The 19,584-nt window shown below is 46.8% G+C and overlaps 1 protein-coding gene across 3 annotated transcripts in view; it reads right to left on the bottom strand.

Annotated features, from left to right (window-relative positions):
- Positions 1-15,341: 15,341 nt before the first annotated feature.
- Positions 15,342-19,584, bottom strand: part of LOC140414227 (synaptotagmin-like protein 1) — a 142,396-nt gene continuing 138,153 nt past the window's right edge. For all 3 annotated transcript variants that reach the window (XM_072500967.1, XM_072500966.1, XM_072500968.1), the window contains exon 15: positions 15,342-16,931. In XM_072500967.1, the coding sequence (XP_072357068.1) occupies positions 16,792-16,931 (140 nt within the window). In that variant the 3' untranslated portion in view covers positions 15,342-16,791. The remainder of the gene's footprint in view (positions 16,932-19,584) is intronic.

Genomic DNA, 19,584 nt, shown 5'->3' with positions numbered 1-19,584 from the left:
TCCTCAGCCAACTGCCCATCCCCCCAACTCCTACATCCTCCCCATTTCCCCCTCAGTCGATGGGCCCGGTCCAGCTCAGAGGAGTCGGAAAGAACCCCGACCCCACCAACTTTCCAACCATCTTAGAGATGTAATCCATTGCGTTTGTACCTTCCAGGCCCTCTGGCAGGCCAACAATTCTTATATTCTGTTGCCTGGAGAGATTCTCCAGATCATCAACCTTGGCCTTTCAGGCTTTCCACTTCTCTGCCAGCAATGCCATCTCTGCCTCCAAAGAGAAAAGCCAATCGCTACGTTCAGTGAGCGCCTCCTCATCCTTCTTGATCCTCACCCCCTGTACCTCTAACCGCTGATCCAACCAGTCTAAGGGTTCCCGAATAGGTGCCACGGCCCCCTCAATCGCCTTCACCAGATCCTCAGCAACCGCTTGTCGCTGCTTCTTAAATTCGCTTATTAAAAAGTCCACCAACTTCTCGGTCGTCCACTGAGGGGGCAATGACACCACAGAGGCGTCAGCCATTTTCTCTCCTTCTGAGGCTTGAGGACCTCCTGAATCCGACTCCTGCCTTGTGTTGTATCCAACCGACATCACTTGAGAGAGGATTGCCTATCTCTGACCAGTGTATTCAAACTTGGCTGTTTGAATTTCAATCAGGCCTGTCTGTGGTTCTGACTGTAGTTTAATTTAAAGGGCTGGATATTCCGATTCTGAGACTAAGTGCTGACGCCGGCGTGGGAACGGTGGCCTTTTACGACCGAAGAAATTGAGCAAAACGGCCACTGTTTTGGTGGGGGGCTAGCAGGCATGCGCCTAGAGCACTAAGATGGTGCCGGCTGAGCGCGGACCCGGCCTGCCAAATAGTGCCCCCCTTTGGCCAGGCTTTCCACTCCTGGACCACCCCCAACCAGTGCCCCCAGTCCCTGCCAACGCTCCCCCTGCCCGCGGATCGGCTCTCCGCCGACTATGGCGGCGCTGGACTCAGTCCGCAACCAACACGCTGAGTTCCTGACCAAAAATAGAATGAGACCCATTCCGTTGGGAACTCGGCCCATCAGGGGCGGAGCATCGGGTAGAGGGCCTCAGGTAATGTCGCCCATACGGCGTGCGGCGTAGTCCTAGAGTACGCCGTTTTGGAAGGGGCGGAGCATCGCAAAAGCAGCGGCTCCCCCCCCGATTTCGGTGCCAGCGTGGATTCTCCAGCCGATCTCCAAACGCAATTTTGACGTCGGAGACTAGAGAATCCCGCCCAAAGTGTCCAATTCCGAATTTAAAGTGTCCAATCTTGTGTCGGTCTAAGACTCAGGCTGTTGGCCATTTTACAACAACCTGGCACGGTAGTGTACACTCTCGTATACCGGAGCCAGTAAACCAAGGATGCCCACACCATGCCAAGACTCACTACACAACCAACCCTACTCTTCTTTAACCACATCAGAGACAGTGCATCAGCCCTGTCAACAGTGGAAGATTCACACCATCCTTCACTGAGGACACCCACCACCAATGAGAAGATGAACTGTCAGGACACCCTCTAGGGAGGGATATGATCCTCCCCCACTTGACATGATAAGGGAAATCCCCCGAGACACAATATACCAAATCAGGACCTGCTCAGCACCCTGCCTACCGAAACAAGGGAAGGAAACCCCAAATGGAGAGGAACATCAGAATGCACGACAAAGTCCAGCACCGCCCACCATTGCAAAAAGGATACCGGGGCACAACAGCATAGCCTCACCATAAACGCAACCCTGCCTTCCCAGGGGAGATCTGGCTTCAAAAAGGATGGCAATCTGGAAGTCATTATGTAAACCCCCTTGGAGGAGGGCACCTATCTCCCCCACTCAGCCTTCCGTCAAACCAAAGAAGGATTCACAGCACTCAGAATCTCACTCAATCCCTTCAACCCACAAGCGACTGCCACCCCAGTGGAACCCTAGTTCGAGAGGGAGAGCAGATCAGGAGCTCCCAAAAGGGGACAACTCGGGGAAGTAAACCCACTCCACCATCCAACAGATCCTCCATCCAACCCAGGTAAGCACAATTACTCCTGCCCTAACCTACCTGATCAAGCGACCACTGCCAATACCCAAGCAGTCAAAAGAATATTGAAGAAGACAAGTCAAAAAAGGATTAACTGACCACACCCAGACATGAGCAATTACATATTTTCCCTCTATTCCAACAGCTCCAGATAATGCCAACCACAAAGAAGAATCGCAAGGAACCCTGTCTTTTCTCGGTTACATGATCTTTCCGGACCTTCTTAGGAAATAAGCACGAATTCCGTAAACCCAAATAACAAAAATACAAAAGAAAAATACAACACTGATAGTTCTAACTGGGGCTTTCCTCCATAGTGAGGACTAACATGGCCATACCACCCACCATCAGACCAACCATCCAGCCACCACCCTGCCAGGGTTCTATTGATTTTCTCCATAAACAAAGTGAAGGGTATTTAAAATGTACTCCCCCTTTGTAAATGTAAGGATTACAGCTCTTTAAAAAAGGCAAAATTAGGTCGATGCAAACCATCTGTCACACTACTGACTCAATGTTTTTCCTTATAACTGGATAACAAGTGACAACCGCTTCTGTGCTTAAAAACCGTACACACTTGTCAAGAAAAACGACAAGCGCATAAAATCAGCGGCATCGTCACAAGGGGCAAGAGTTCAGGATTATTGATGAACTGCAGGATAATAACACCATCCATGCAGCTTGTAAAGATCAAAGACATGACAGGGTCATCGAGCAGCATTCAGGATCCCGCCAGAGTTCCATTGAAGCGCCTGCTGTCGTCCTGAAGCTAGGCAACAGGCAGCCTAGGAGGTAATGACCTGACGCGTCCAGCCGCCTCTAAACCCTCTTGACGAGCATCGAGGCCAAGACAGTGTGAAACCAGAGATCGGGGTCTCCGACCAACCCAGACCTCAAAGATCAGACTCAATGTGCTCCGTCGAATCCAAAACACCTAGCCTTCAAATCAAGATTGTGAACGCATGGCAGCCAACTCTCAAATTCAGCTGGAAATTCGACCTCCGCTCCCTTCAAAAAACGGGTGGGCGAACACAGCGTGTTCGGCCCCAACTCCCCGAATCAGCCAGGATAATCGACATATCAAGGACTGAAGGCGAGCCCCCACCAAGGAGTCTGCCCTATTGAGTAACAAGGTTCTCTTCTCTGTTTCGACTAGTGTTTCAAGGATATTTCGCAGTTCATCAAAATCAGCACTAAAAACCTGCACCAAGGAACCAAGACCATCATCCAGGACATCATTCACAATGGCAGCCATCATTTCGATACTGACAACACCGCCAAGGTGTAGGCCTGCTCACCAGCAAAACCACCATTGCAAGCTGGGCCTACCCCAGCTACCTCCGACTGCCTCAATCAAACTGGGATTTTTTTGACTTCACTTGGCTCTTCATGACCAAAATCTAGCCAGGATCTTACAGGGACTCAGAACATGACATACACACAAAAAGCAAATAATGATGGGCTGTGCATCAGGATAAAAAAAAGGATTAAAAGATGAGTGGCACCAGAGTTCGCAAAAATACAGTTGCTTCCACGTTTGCAACACATGATACTCCGAGCATCATTTCTAAACAGCACCCGTGCCCCCATTCTCTCTCTGCATCCCAGGACATGTCAATGAAAGCACCAGAATGGCCCCCAGAAGACTATGTGTGCCCAAGTTCAGTGACAAATGACTGACAACATTCCCCAGGTGGTTGGAGACTAATGGGAGATCCTTCACCCTCGTGATGGGATCTGGAGCTCCAGCAACCTCACCAACAAGATTTTGGAGCAGGTTGCCTGGATGGTCAGTGCCTGCAGTCTTCAGAAGAGAACTGCTATCCAGTGCTGAAAAAAGATCAATGATCCCGTCCGCTCAGCCAGGGTAAGTCAACCTTCTCCTCATTCTCAGCTCACAAAGTCAGATGCTATAGAAAGGATAGAACAGGAGGTAAGAGAGGAGGGGGAGTGGCGTTTTTGATTAGGGAGAACATCACGGCAGTACTTAGAGGGGATATATCCGAGGGTTCGCCCACTGAGTCTATATGGGTGGAACTGAAAAATAAGAAGGGAGAGATCACCTTGGTAGGACTGTACTACAGGCCCCCAAATAGTCAGCGGGAAATTGAGGAGCAAATATGTAAGGAGATTACAGATAGCTGCAAGAATAATAGGGTGGTAGTAGTAGGGGACTTTAACTTTCCCAACATTGACTGGGACAGTCATAGCATTAGGGGCTTGGATGGAGGGAAATTTGTTGAGTGTATTCAGGAGGAATTTCTCATTCAGTATGTGGATGGACCGACTAGAGAGGGGGCAAAACTTGACCTCGTCTTGGGAAATAAGGAAGGGCAAGTGATAGAAGTGCTAGTGAGGGATCACTTTGGGACAAGTGACCATAATTCCATTAGTTTTAAGATAGCTATGGAGAATGATAGGTCTGGCCCAAGAGTTAAAATTCTTAATTGGGGCAAGGCCAATTTTGATGGTATCAGACAGGAACTTGCAGAGGTAGATTGGGGGAGACTATTGGCAGACAAAGGGACGGCTGGTAAATGGGAGGCTTTTAAAAATGTGTTAACCAGGGTGCAGGGTAAGCACATTCCCTTTAGAGTGAAGGGCAAGGCTGGTAGAAGTAGGGAACCCTGGATGACTCGAGATATTGAGACTCTGGTCAAAAAGAAGAAGGAGGCATATGACGTACATAAGCAACTGGGATCAAGTAGATCCCTTGAAGAGTATAGAGATTGTCGAAATAGAGTTAAGAGGGAAATCAGGAGGGCAAAAAGGGGACATGAAATTGCTTTGGCAAATAATGCAAGGGAGAATCCAAAGAGATTCTACAGATACATAAAGGGGAAAAGAGTAACTAGGGACAGAGTAGGGCCTCTTAAGGATCAACAAGGGCATTTATGTGCAGAGCCACAAGAGTTGGGTGAGATCCTGAATGAATATTTCTCATCGGTATTCACGGTGGAGAAAGGCATGGATGTTAGGAAACTAAGGGAAATAAATAGTGATGTCTTGAGAAGTGTGCATATTACAGAGGAGGAGGTGCTGGAAGTCTTAAAGCGCATCAAGGTAGATAAATCCCCGGGACCTGATGAAATGTATCCCAGGATGTTGTGGGAGGCTAGGGAGGAAATTGCGGGTTCCCTAACCGAGATATTTGAATCATCGGCAGCCACAGGTGAGGTGCCTGAAGATTGGAGAGTGGCGAATGTTGTGCCCTTGTTTAAGAAGGGCAGCAGGGAAAAGCCTGGGAACTACAGACCGGTGAGCCTAACGTCTGTAGTAGGTAAGTTGCTAGAAGGTATTCTGAGAGACAGGATCTACAAGCATTTAGAGAGGCAAGGACTGATTCGGGGCAGTCAGCATGGCTTTGTGCGTGGAAAATCATGTCTCACAAATTTGATTGAGTTTTTTGAGGGAGTGACCAAGAAGGTAGATGAGGGTAGTGCAGTAGACGTTGTCTACATGGACTTTAGCAAAGCCTTTGACAAGGTACCGCATGGTAGGTTGTTGCAGAAGGTTAAAGCTCACGGGATCCAGGGTGAGGTTGCCAATTGGATTCAAAATTGGCTGGACGACAGAAGGCAGAGGGTGGTTGTAGAGGGTTGTTTTTCAAACTGGAGGCCTGTGACCAGTGGTGTGCCTCAGGGATCGGTGCTGGGTCCACTGTTATTTGTGATTTATATTAATGATTTGGATGAGAATTTAGGAGGCATGGTTAGTAAGTTTGCAGATGACACCAAGATTGGTGGCATAGTGGATAGTGAAGAAGGTTATCTAGGATTGCAACGGGATCTTGATCAATTAGGCCAGTGGGCCGACGAATGGCAGATGGAGTTTAATTTAGATAAATGTGAGGTGATGCATTTTGGCAGATCGAATCAGGCCAGGACCTACTCAGTTAATGGTATGGCGTTGGGGAGAGTTATAGAACAAAGAGATCTAGGAGTACAGGTTCATAGCTCCTTGAAGGTGGAGTCGCAGGTGGACAGGGTGGTGAAGAAGGCATTCGGCATGCTTGGTTTCATTGGTCAGAACATTGAATATAGGAGTTGGGACGTCTTGTTGAAGTTGTACAAGACATTGGTACGGCCACACTTGGAATACTGTGTGCAGTTCTGGTCACCCTATTATAGAAAGGATATTATTAAACTAGAAAGAGTGCAGAAAAGATTTACTAGGATGTTGCCGGTACTTGATGGTTTGAGTTATAAGGAGAGGCTGGATAGACTGGGACTTTTTTCCCTGGAGCGTAGGAGGCTTAGGGGTGATCTTATAGAGGTCTATAAAATAATGAGGGGCATAGATAAGGTAGATAGTCAACATCTTTTCCCAAAGGTAGGGGAGTCTAAAACTAGAGGGCATAGGTTTAAGGTGAGAGGGGAGAGATTCAGAAGGGCCCAGAGGGGCAATTTCTTCACTCAGAGGGTCGTGAGTGTCTGGAATGGGCTGCCAGAGGTAGTAGTAGAAGCGGGTACAATTGTGACTTTCAAAAAGCATTTAGATGGTTACATGGGTAAGATGGGTATAGAGGGTTATGGGCCAAGTGCGGGCAACTGGGACTAGCTTTAATGGTAAAAAACTGGGCGGCATGGACTGGTTGGGCCGAAGGGCCTGTTTCCATGCTGTAAACGTCTATGATTCTATGATTCTATGATTCTATGTCATCAGGCATTCACAGGGTTACAGTCCACACATGACCAGCACAAGGGACATCGCCACTGAATCTCTCACGCAGACTTTTGCATCTTCATCCCTTGTCACACCCTCACAAGTTGCATATTCAGCCCTCGGCAAAGCTCAGTAGAATCTCTAGCAACAGTGCAACCCACCCCGATGAACTCAATGCATTCTATGCTCGTTTCGAGCAGGAAACCAACTAACTATTGTCAACTGCCCCAGCAGCCTTGGACATACCCATACCCACCATCACAGCCTCCGAAGTCAGATTGATCTTCTTGAAAGTGAACCCTCAGAAAGCAACGGATCCTGACAGAGTCCCTGATTTTGCACTCAGATCCTGCATGGACCAACTGGCGGGTGTGTTCGTGGACACCTTCAACCTCTCCCTACCCCGTTCCAAGGTTCTCACCGCTTCAGGAAAACCACCATCATATCGGTCCCAAAGAAGATCCAGGCAAAGTGCCTCAACGACTACCATCCGGTGGTTTTGACATCTATCATTATGAAATGCTTTGAGATTCTGGTCATCAGACACACCAACTCCATACTCCCAGAAGGCCTTGATCCACATCAATTCGCATAATGCCACAACCGGTCCACAGCAGACGCTATCTCCCTGCCCTACACTCATCCCTGGAGTATGTCGACAACAAGGACTCCTACGTCAGACTCCTATTTATTGACGACAGCTCCACCTTCAACACCATAAACCCAGCCAAGCTCATATCAAAACTCCAAAACCTAGGACTTGGCTCCTCCCTCTGCAACTGGATCCTCGACTTCCTGACCCATAGACCACAATCAGTAAGGATAAACAACACCTCCTCCACGATAGTCCTCAATATTGCAAGGCTGCATATGTAACCCCCAACTATACTCCCTGTACACACACAACTGTGTGGCAGGATTTGGCTCCAATTCCATCTACAAGTTTGCTGATGACAAGACCATAGTGGGTCAGATCTCGAACAACAATGAGTCAAAGTACAGGAGGGAGATGGAGGACCTCGTGGTGTGGTGTAACGACAACAATCTCTCAATCAACATCAGCAATACTAAGGAGCTGTCCATTGACTTCAGGAATCGAAGCATCGTACACACTCCTGTCTGTATCAATCGTGCTGAGGTGGGGATGGTTGACAGCTTCAAATTCCTAGGTGTACACATCACCAACAATCTGTCCTGGTCCACCCACGTTGAAGCTACGACCAAAAAAGCACCCAATGCCGATACTTCCTCAGGAAACTAAGGAAATTCGGCATGTCCACATTGACTCTTACCAACTTTTACAGATGCACTAGAAAGCATCCTATCTGGCTGCATCATAGCCTGGTATGGCAACTGCTCGGCCCAAGACTGTAAGAAACTACAGAGAGTCATAAACACAGCCCGATCCTTCACGCGAACCTGCCTCCCATCCACTGACTCTGTCTACACCTCCCACTGCCTAGGGAAAGCGGGCAGCATAATCAATGACCCCTCCCTCCTGGATTATTCTCTCTTCCAACCTTTTCCATTGGGCAGGTGAGACAAAAGTTTGAGAACACGCACTAGCAGATTCAAAAACCGCTTCTTCCCCACTGTTACCAGACTCCTGAATGATCCTCTTATGGACTGAACTGATCTCTCTATCGCATCTTCTCTGCGGAGTAGTACTGCACTCCTTATGTTTCACCCGATATCTGTGTTTATGAATTCACATTATGTATTTACCGTATGTCCTATGACTGTACGCAGAACAATACTTTTCACTGTACCTCGGTACACGTGACAGTAAACCGGAATCCAAATCCTTTCATAGGTCCATTCAACACACACATCTGCTTTGGCATCCATCCTGCTCACAGTCTGTCCATCTGTCTTTCCGAAGGACAAGGTCGCTCACAAAAACAGGGAGAGAACCAGAAAGAAGGGGAGATGCTGTAACTGAGGCCACTCATCCCCTTTGAGGAGCAGGCAGCAGACCTGGCCAGTGAGGATAGGGAACATTCCTGCGCCAAATGCGAGATCAGCATCTTCCAATAATCCAGCCACAAGTCTTCACCCACCCACCAAAACTGTGAGTGCTTATTAATGTAGGTTATTATCCACCCAATCCCCAATTATCTCTTCTCTCTATTACCCCCACCAGAATTAGAAGGAGAAGTACCCAACTTAGCAACCCCAGCCCCAGTCCACCTCGGATGAGAATCTGGAGGTCCCACTAGATAAAGAGCAATACTGCATTCACCTGCTCTCCCCACCAGGGCAGAGACACACACCTCAGTGGGACTTAGTTTTAGAGAAAGCTCAGGGTCCCCATCTGCTGAGCACAGCAGAGATTCTGATCCACTGGAGGCAGAAGTGATGACAGCAAAGGTCACTGATACTCGGAGTACTCCTGAAAGCCAGGCCCCTGCTGCGTCCGAGCCTGATGGCAAGATTCTGAATCGACCTCAGAGAGATGTTGGAGCTTCAAAGACAGACAGGGGTATAACAGGCTGTTCAGCGGCCATCAGCAAAAATAGAATGGAGGATAGATGTGTGCTCAGACCAGTACACAATTGCGAGAGCCCTGAGTCGGACCAATCAGTGGTTATGCAAGAGAGAGTGATGGGCCACCTCGAGCTCCCTCCAAGAGCCTCTTCTCCTCAAGGAGTCAGAGAGCGGCCCTCAGGCACCCCCAAGGAGGATACCCCAGGGCAATTCACGCAAGATTCTCCTGGGGCTGTGCAGCCACTCCAAATTCCCTCAACAACTCCAGCTGCTCAGGCTGAGGTAGATGCACCTGACCCACAGCAGGAGACCCAAAGCAGATGGGAACCCTTCCGGCATCTACCCTCCAGAAGATGCCTGCCAGACAACAGTGCATAGCAGCAGTAGGCTGCATCCACCTCTGCTGTAGATGTCAGGGAAGCACCTAGACCTAGTGGAAGGGTAAGAAAAGCACAATTGTGATATGGGTGTTCACTCACTGTCGATACTTCGCACATCTGTAAATATATTTTGCTTATTTGAAAGTCTCATCTAGTAAATGGCTCAACTATCTGACACAATGCTCCGGTATCAAAGATTTCCCCACACCACCTCACTTAACTCCCATCGTATTCCTCAAATTTATGGTGTTTCGCACTGAGCCACCTTTCTCTCCACAGCGGTGACATGAGCAAAGCCTATTGCTCCATCAAGGTGGTAATTGGGCAATGAATATCTTAGACTTGCATCAGAGGATTATATCATGGTGCCTCATAAGTACAGATTTTGCAGTTTTGCTTATTCTCCCGATTCTGCTGCACTGAAGATTGGTCTATGTGGATCTTATAGATGTTAACGGCGACTTGCATTGGAGTAAATCTAACTCGGTGCATTTTTCAATGGCCTCTGTGTAATGTCTGTCAGGCTTGGGTGTGGGTCTTTCAAGTACTATTTAGGGAACTTAGTTGCTCATGGCAGCCTTGAGTGCGATGTTGTGACCATGTGTACAGCCAGACATTACCCCGATAGTAGTTTCCACTCTCGCCCTTGTCCTGTGAGAGTACCTTTAACAAATGAAAAGTGGGCAAAAGTTCATCAAGTAGTATTGCTGGTAGGTTATAGAAAGGAGGTGTTGCGAGTTGCACATGAGGTACCAGTGGGAGGTCATTTGAGAATAAGGAAAACTCAAGCTAAAATACAAAGACATTTTTATTGGCCTGGACTACATAAAGATGTAGTTACATTTTGTCAATCATGTCACACATGTCAAGTGATAGGGAAACCTCAAGCAGTGATAAAACCAGCGCCCTTAATACCCATTCCAGCATTTGAGGAACATTTTACAAGTGTCCTAATTGATTGCGTAGGACCGCTTCCTGAGACAAAAAGTGGGAATCAATATCTTTTGACTTTAATGGATGTGTCTACCAGGTTTCCAGAGGCCATTCCAGTACGTAATATTACAGCGAAAAAGATTGTGGAGGAGTTACTCAAATTATTTACTAGATATGGACTACCCACAGAAATACAATCAGATCAAGAATCAAATTTTACCTCAAGGTTATTCAAAGAAGTTATGAATAGTTTCGGAATAAAACAATTTAAATCAACTGCGTACCATCCAGAATCTCAGGGAGCGTTAGAAAGGTGGCATCAGACATTAAAGACAATGTTGAGGGCTTATTGGCACGATTATCCAGAGAATTGGGATAAAGGAATTCCATTCGTACTGTTTGCAATTAGGGATGCACCTAATGAGTCAACCAAATTCAGTCCTTTTGAATTAATTTTTGGTCATGAGGTGAGAGGACCACTTAAATTGATTAAGGAAAAATTGGTGAGTGAGAAATCGGAAATTACATTATTGGATTACGTGCCAAATTTTAGGGAACGATTAAATAGAGCAGGTGAATTGGCTAGACAACATTTAAAAGTTGCACAAAATGTGATGCAACGGGTAGTGGACAAGAAATCCAAAGTTCGTAGTTTTGCCAGTGGAGATAAAGTTTTAGTGTCGTTACCAGTGGCCGGTGAACCTTTAGAAGCAAGGTTTTGTGGACCTTATCAGATTGAAAGGAAATTAAGTGAGGTGAATTATGTGGTAAAAACACCAGATAGAAGGAAAACTCACCGAGTGTGTCATGTGAATATGCTTAAAAGATACATTGAAAGGGACGGAGAGCAAATGGGGGAGGTTTTAATGATTCTAACTAAAAGTGACGAACCAAATCCAGATGATTTTGAATTTGACAGACCTCAAATTAAATTGGAAAACGAGGATGTTCTTAAAAATTGGGATAAATTATTGAGTTACCGTCCAGAGGGAAAACGGACTGACCTAAAAGAGTTATTGATATCACATGGGCAAGTTTGTAAAGATAAATTGGGAAGTACTAAAATGGCTATCCATGATGTAGATGTGGGAAATGCTGTTCCAGTCAAACAACAGCCATACAGACTTAACCCTTTTAAATTGGCACAGGTTAACAAAGAGATTGAGAGTATGCTTAAAAATGGCATAATTGAAGTGGGTTGCAGCCAATGGAGCCCATAGTTGTGTATGGACAATAGAAAGGTTAATGCAGTTACAAGAATGGACTCTTATCCTATCCCACATTTGGAGGATTGCATTGAGAAAGTGGGACAATCAGCTTTTATATCCAAACTGGATTTATTTAAAGGTTACTGGCAGGTACCTTTATCCGAAAGGGCGAAGGAGATTTCAGCTTTTGTGACTCCAGATGATATATACCAATTCAAAGTTATGCCGTTTGGCATGAAAAACGCCCCAGCCACATTTCAACGGTTAACTAACAAAGTCGTTTCTGGATTACCCAATTGTGCGGTATACATCGACGATCTGGTAATTTTCAGCCAGACATGGAAAGAATATTTAAAACAACTGATGGAGTTATTCAATCGACTTCAGGAGGCGGCTTTGGTGATAAACCTAGCCAAAAGTGAACTTGGAAAGGCCCAAGTCACTTTCCTTGGCCATACAATCGGACAGGGTCAAATGGTCCCATGGGATGTGAAAACAAAAGTTATTGGGGAGTTTCTGATACCCTCGACACAACGGGAAATAATGCGATTTCTTAGCATGCGTGGATTCCACTGGAAATTTGTACCGAATTTTAGCAGTGTGGTCGCTCCACTGACGGACTTGCTCAAGAAGCGTAACAAATTCCAGTGTACAGCGGAGTGTCAACAGGCATTTGACGGCCTGAAGGCTGTGTTAACCACTGCTCCTGTGTTAGCCATCCCAAATTATACCAAACCATTCAAAGTGGCTGTTGATGTGAGCGATGTGGACGTAGGTGCGGTGCTTCTACAAGATGACGACGAAGGGCTAGAGTGGCCTATTGGTTATTTTTCAAAGAAATTGAATTCTACCAGAAAAAGTATTCAACGATTGAAAAGGAGACTTTTAGTTTGGTGCTGGCTTTGCAACATTTTCACATTTATGTGACCAGCAATCCTTCTGACACCATTATATATACTGATCATAATCCGTTGGCGTTTTTGGAGCGATTCCGGAATAACAATGCGAGGCTGTTTCACGGGAGTTTATTGTTACAGCCATTTCATTTAAAAATAGTGCATGTGGCAGGACGAGAAAACATGATAGCCAATGCATTTGTCACGAATGTGATGAACAGAAGCAGGTTCAGTTGGAGGAAGAACAAAAATGGGCTATATTATTTTACCTGTTTGCGTGTGTTGGTTTTTGAAACAAAAAAGTATATTTACTGTGTGCATTTCTCAAAGGATAGTGAAAAGGTGAAAAATGAAACCATCTTGAAGTTGATGGTTTATTGTTTTTTCTTGGGGGGAGGTGTCATCTGAGAATACCTTTAAGAAATGAGTGTTTTTTTACAGAATAACTGTAGTGGGTGTACCTTTAAGAAATGGGTGTTTATTACTGTAGTAATGTCAGAGTGTGGGTGGAGCTGGGCTGTCTGTCAGCTTTTAGTTTCACTTTGAGAAAAACTTGGGTGTGTCTGTGTTTTTTTGGTTTCGTTTCAGTGTTGGAGCTGCAGTCAGCCACAGAATGTGTAATGCGGTTCTCTCTGCCATGTAAAGACTATCTCTTGATCATTTGGTGAATTCAGAGTTATAACTGCTCTCGAGTAGTGAATTTAAACCTGATGTGCTTCTGTTAAAAGGTTCTTTTTAAGTCTTATGGATGTTAAAAGGAAAGTAAGGATTACTTTGTGTTGTATTCTTTGGGGGTTGTATTTGAATTGATGGTTGCTAAGATGTTCGCTGTATGTTTTAAAAAGGGTAACTTGAGTTCATAGAATAAACATTGTTTTGCTTCAAAAAGTACTTTTCGTTTTCAGCTGTACCACACCTGTAGAGTGCGCCGGGTCTATTAAAAGTTGTGGGTCAGGTGAACTCCATGATACACTTTGAGGTTCTCTAACCCCTGGCCCATAACACCCTGCACGATGAAGAGCTATGGACATAGCTAACACTTGGTGATTCCTAAAATGTCTGCTAGATGGTCACGACTATGTGAGATTAGAGATGTGTGTTTAGACCCCGATCCTGTCTATTAAATAGGAAGATGTTGGTTTGGACCTGAAGGTCTAGTTAACATGGCTTGACATAATCCCTCAGCTAACCAGCAACGGACATGGTTATCTGATCATCACAATGCCATCAGTGTCCCACGTTTCCTTGTGTACATCTGAAATTACTGGAATGAAAATGTGGAAGCCTCAAAGAGGATAAGACAGAGTGAAATTATACTGCATCTAATGTGTGCCCTTTATTATCAAGTAAGTTACTAAGTAATGCGTATATGTAGTATCGATATTTACCATGCCACCTCACATGCAGATGATATGGCAATGCTGGATGTGAACTTAGGAAGATCCAGACAAGGGCTGGGTCTTGAGTACTGCTGCTGTTGAAGCTCCCTCTGTGATCAAAAATAATACCTGCCTTGCTCATATACATGACTGAGAGTGACAGATCACAAAGACCTGAAGAACCATCTCATGCTGGGCACTCAGTATGAGGGTAGCAAAGAAGGTGTTAGTGTTGAGCCTACATGGATGTCACAAGAGGCTCATATGAGTCTTTTGTCTTCATTGAACCGGGTCCTTGGTGGCTATAAGTATCTCATGGGCATGGCTGTCATGTCTGGCCTGTGCTATGGCCTCTTCCTCTGGGGCCTCAACATCTTTAGCCTCATGAAGCTCATCCCTTTTGATATCCTCCTCATTGGAGGAGGCAAGCAGCTTCTCCATCTCTATATCTAGCAACTCATCCTCCCTTTGGAGCACAAGCTCGTGTAGAGCACAGCAAACCATTATGATGTGGGACTCCCTCTGGGGAGAGTACTGGAGAGTGTCACCTTACTCGTCCAGACACCTGAAATGCATCTTCAGTATGCCAATGGGATGCTCAATCAAGGAGTGCGCCACGGAATGAGCCACATTCCACCTCTCCACTTTTGGGGGTAGCCTTTGTCAGCAATGAGCTAACCTTGAATATGCTGAGGGACCTTTAAGATCTTTGGCACCTGCAAGTGACTCAAGATATAAGAGTCATGTGAGTTCCTAGGGTATCTTGCCCAAACCTAATGAATCATTGTGCTTGCTCCCAGGGAGCTGTTAATGCCACATGTGTGCAGTTGATGGCACCCTGCACCTGTGGGAAGCTGGAAATTCTTGTAAATCCCATTGCTTTGACAGCCTGGCTGGCTACATCCAAGGGGAACTGGGTATAATTGTGTGCCTTATGGAATAGGATGCCAGTGACCTCTCAAATGCATTTATGAGCGGAGGATTGTGATATTCCACAGAGGTCCCCATGGAGCCACTTATAAAAGTAAGTTGAATGTGACAGTCATTGACAATGGATGGCCTCCATATGTATGACATAAGCACACTGAGGTTTGCAATGTGGCAAATGTGAGTCATCACAGCCCTTGACAAGCGAAGGCATCTCCAGCACTGTTTCTGGGCATTGTGGACCTCACTGGAAAGGTGACCATCAATTCTCAGTTATTGATTAATTGAAAATGAGTTAAAACTGATGAAAGGGATGAACGTTGTGGAAGGTGATGCAGGATGTAAGTGTGGGAAGAGAGGGTGAGAGAAATAGGAATATAAGGAACCATTTTTTACAGCATCCACAAATAACTTCAGCCAGATGACTAATATTTAATTTATTGATAATTCAAAATGCTTGTGGAAAGTACCAAACCAGAAGGTTAAAAAGAGGTTAAACTAATCCCAAACTACTAATTCCACACAGATAAATATTACAACATTTAATATAAGGACAGAGCTACCATAACAGCAAACAGGCTGGGGACAAGGTGGGAGAAGGGCTTCAGATCTCTCTGGGCTGATAGTCTTCAGGCACCAGGTTGGGAGGTAGATGTTGGACTGAGAGCTTGGAAACTCTGTAACCTTAGTGGGGAAGTGTCAAAAATGAGATCCACACCTTATCAAATCACACAAAAAGACACTTGGAGAGAGGTTTGTGGTTATACAAAACTTCTGGAGATCCTAACTAATGACAAAAAATTGCAGGGATCCATTCTGTGACAGGAAGGTGTATGATACAACAATAACTTCCATTTATATTGGGCCTATAGGATAACAAAATATCTCAAGGTACTTCACAGGAATGTAAATTCGGCATAAATTATCATTGAAACTAAGGGAGAGGTATTAGGACCAAAGGTTGGTCAAAACTTTGGCTTTTAATAAATGACTTAAAGAAGGAAAGGTGGAGGTTAAGTGCTGGAATTACAGAGCTTAGGACCTGGGCAGGGTCACCAATGGAGAAGCAAGGAAATTCAAAGATGCTGTACACCAACCCCCCCCCCCCCCCCCGCCCCCCCGGACGGCGAGAGTTCCGGCGGCAGAGGTGGCTTGCCATTGGGTGGCGGCGGAACCTTCTAGTCCCGCTGGTGTCTACACCGTGGATTGCCCTTCCAGCTGCTTGGGAACCTGCCGTGGGTGGGGGGGGTCACCTTCGGTGGGTCCAGAAGATCCCATTGGTGGGAAGGGCCGGAAAATCCCACCCTATACATTCTGTGCTGAAAAGACTATCTTTTTCAAAACTTTTAACGTGCAGGTATCTGATTAATAAGCATAGAACAGGTCACTGTCAATTGAAATATCAGAAATAATGTCCAGTAAAAGTTTCCTATGGGGAGTTGCTGATGAGAAGATGGTGAGAAAAGAGAATAATTCTGTATAATTGGACAAGTGTTCACATAGCAACTGCTGAAGTGCACATTTCCATTACACGGCTGGTTGAAGCAGGATTGGCAGAGCCTGCATGGCCCTATTCCCTAACCTAGGCCGTACCAGAACACTCTGCTACTCCAGGCTGCGTCACAGAGGCCCTCGCGATACAGAGGTACCAAATTGTTATATTTTCAGCATTAACTCTGAAACATATTCTTTGCTAACCACGAAAGTCAGTACCAAACTCCTGAGCTCAAAACTCAAATTCTCATTCATTTATCTCCCAATTAAATTTGGTTCCCTATCTTAGGGCCTGAGACCCACGTGGAATTTCCCCGAAGGACAGGCCAGGTCACACAGATTATCGATTATTTTTTGGAGTGGCACTTTGTTCTGTGATTATTGCATAGAATTCATGTTGGGTCTGAGTGGCAACGTGGAGTCCACCCATTGCCCAGGTTCTGAAAGCATTCTTCGCCAGGCAGAAACCTCTTCCTCATTTGAATCCATCCAGTTGACAGGTAGGCCATAGCTGAGACCTAGAATAGGGGCAGAAATGAACAGCGGGACTTGGCATTTGTCTTCATTAAGATTAAGTACACAGAGCAGAACTATTATTAAAAAGCACACAAAATCTGGAACTGTTCCCTTTTTATCGCCACCTGATCTACAACAAAAAACAATTTTCAGTTCTAAAACACAGCATAGAAAACAAGTACTGTACATTGATATTGTATGATTGCGAATTAATGGAAAAAAAGGGTCCTGTTGTGGGAAGATTTAGCATGTGTGAACGACCCGCTATCAAACGGTGCTCTTGTTTTCTGGGGGGGGGGTTACCTTCAGTTCCTGCACTGAGGAGCTCCGCTCGTCAATGTAGGAAGAGATCAGAGCTCCATTTCTCTCAATCCCCCAATGCAACCCCACAGACCCCCAATTTACCGATTAGGGAGTCTTCAAGTTCCCCTCACCCCACCTCAGAAGGACAGGGCAACCCCAGACCTGATCCCTAGCGCAGACAAAATGCCACCTTGGCCCTGCCAGCCTGGCCGTGCCACCTGGGCATCCTGGCAATGCCAGAGTGGCACCCACATGCCTCTGTCAGAATGGCACCTGGGTGGCATTGCCACGTTAGCAGTGCCAAGGTGCCTCCCTGCTCAGAGGCCGACCGCCCTGGGGGCCTCTGATCACATGGGAGACCCCCCCCCCCCTAGTGCCGTTCCGCCTGGTCCCTGTTTGTGGAGGCCAGTGGTAAATGGTGTCCGGCTGGGAACACCTTGATGAGGCCTTTAGATCCTGGGTGCTGGTTAGCGCTGGCGGAGACATAGAAGTGTGCCTAACTGCACGCTTAAATATGCAAGTTGTGGGCGGGATCCAGATCGCCAGGGTAAATTTTGCAAGAGGCCTCTCAAGGGATTTACTGCCCAAACTACGTCCCAAATCACGCATGATGTGGCCATTAGATCGGCCCTATAATTTTCAGAACTGTGTCAAAACATCTGACATTCAGGGCTGGATTCTACGCATCCCGTGTCGAAATCGCGTTTGGCGTCGGGGCGGTGAATCCATTTTTACGCGGGGATCATGGCCGGTGCCGCTCCCATGATTCTCCAGTCCCCGCAGAATCGCTCGCGCACGGATTACGCGGCTGGGGGGCCATTGACAGAGGCTTCCTCCCAGCGATTCTCCAGGCAAAACTGGCCGAGTTCCCCCGATGGCATGGTTCTAACCACGTATTGCCTGTCGGGAGCATCGGGTGGTGGCTGCTGACTCAGTCCATGCCGCCCTGGTGGGGGGCGGGAGGATCGAGCAGCGGGGGCGGAGGAGGGGGGGGGGGCCTCATGGGCAGCCGGGGCGGCAAATGGGCGGCTTGGATCTCGGGGGGGGCCCACATTTTGGATGTCACTCCCCAGTCCGGGTCCGCCATGTTGCACGGCGCGGCTGCTGCAGGCCACCGCCATGCGCATGCACGGACTCCCGACCGGACATGCGGGGGCCATTTCCTCAGCCAGATCTGCGAGCAGCTCCCGGGGCCCTGCCAGCCCCCTGTAGGTAGGAGAATCGCCAGCATAGTGGGGACAGAGCCCCATTTTTGGAGAATCCAGCGCACAATATGCCAGGATTTTTAACGTGCCTCAGAACCCCAGAGCAAACGGCCAATTCTGCTGTTAGCAGCAGGGATTTTCCTGCGAGGTGCAATTCCCAGGTAAGGAAAACTGCTCGTTCAGTCTTACAAGCTTTGACTTCACCATCACAGAAACCATAGAATCTCTGCAGTGCAGTAGGAAGCCATTCGGCCCATCAAGTCTGCACCGACCCTCTGAAAGAGCATTCTACCCAGGCTCACGCCCCTGCCCTATTCCTGTAACCCCACCTAACGTGCACATCTTTGGACACTAAGGGGCAATTTAGCATGGCCAATTCACCTAACCTGCACATCTTTGGAGTCTGAAATTACACCTATTTAGGTTTTTAACATTGGAATAGCCCCTGATTGGAACTTTTAACCGTTGATTCTGATGCCTGACCCTTACTGCTGCAGCATTTAAAGAGCCCGGTGTCATCATTGCATTGATCAATTTATTGTTGTTGAAATGCTGTTGAGATCTATTGTAGGCTGATGCCTCTTCCACCCCCATTTCAGGACCATCTCTACAATGGACAAACAGTGGGCTCCAGGACAACTGGTCAGCATCAGTTGAAGGTGGTTAGGGGAGTGATTGTAAATATAACCACTAGAAAGCATCCTATCGGGCTGCATCACAGCCTGGTATGGCAACTGCTCGGCCCAGGACCGCAAGAAACTTCAGAGAGTCGTGAACACCGCCCAGTCCATCACACAAACCTGCCTCCCATCCATTGACTCCATCTACACCTCCCGCTGCCTGGGGAAAGCGGGCAGCATAATCAAAGATCCCTCCCACCCAGCTTACTCACTCTTCCAACTTCTTCCATCGGGCAGGAGATACAGAAGTCTGAGAACACGCACGAACAGACTCAAAAACAGCTTCTTCCCCGCTGTTACCAGACTCCTAAATGACCCTCTTATGGACTGACCTCATTAACACTACACCCTGTATGCTTCATCCAATGCCAGTGCTTGTGTAGTTACATTGTATATGTTGTGTTGCCCTATTATGTATTTTCTTTTATTTCCTTTTCATGTATTTAATGATCTGTTGAGCTGCTCGC

This window comes from Scyliorhinus torazame, chromosome 1, assembly GCF_047496885.1.
Source record: "Scyliorhinus torazame isolate Kashiwa2021f chromosome 1, sScyTor2.1, whole genome shotgun sequence".
Taxonomy (NCBI): domain Eukaryota; kingdom Metazoa; phylum Chordata; class Chondrichthyes; order Carcharhiniformes; family Scyliorhinidae; genus Scyliorhinus; species Scyliorhinus torazame.
This window is presented reverse-complemented; position numbering and strand designations above follow the sequence as displayed.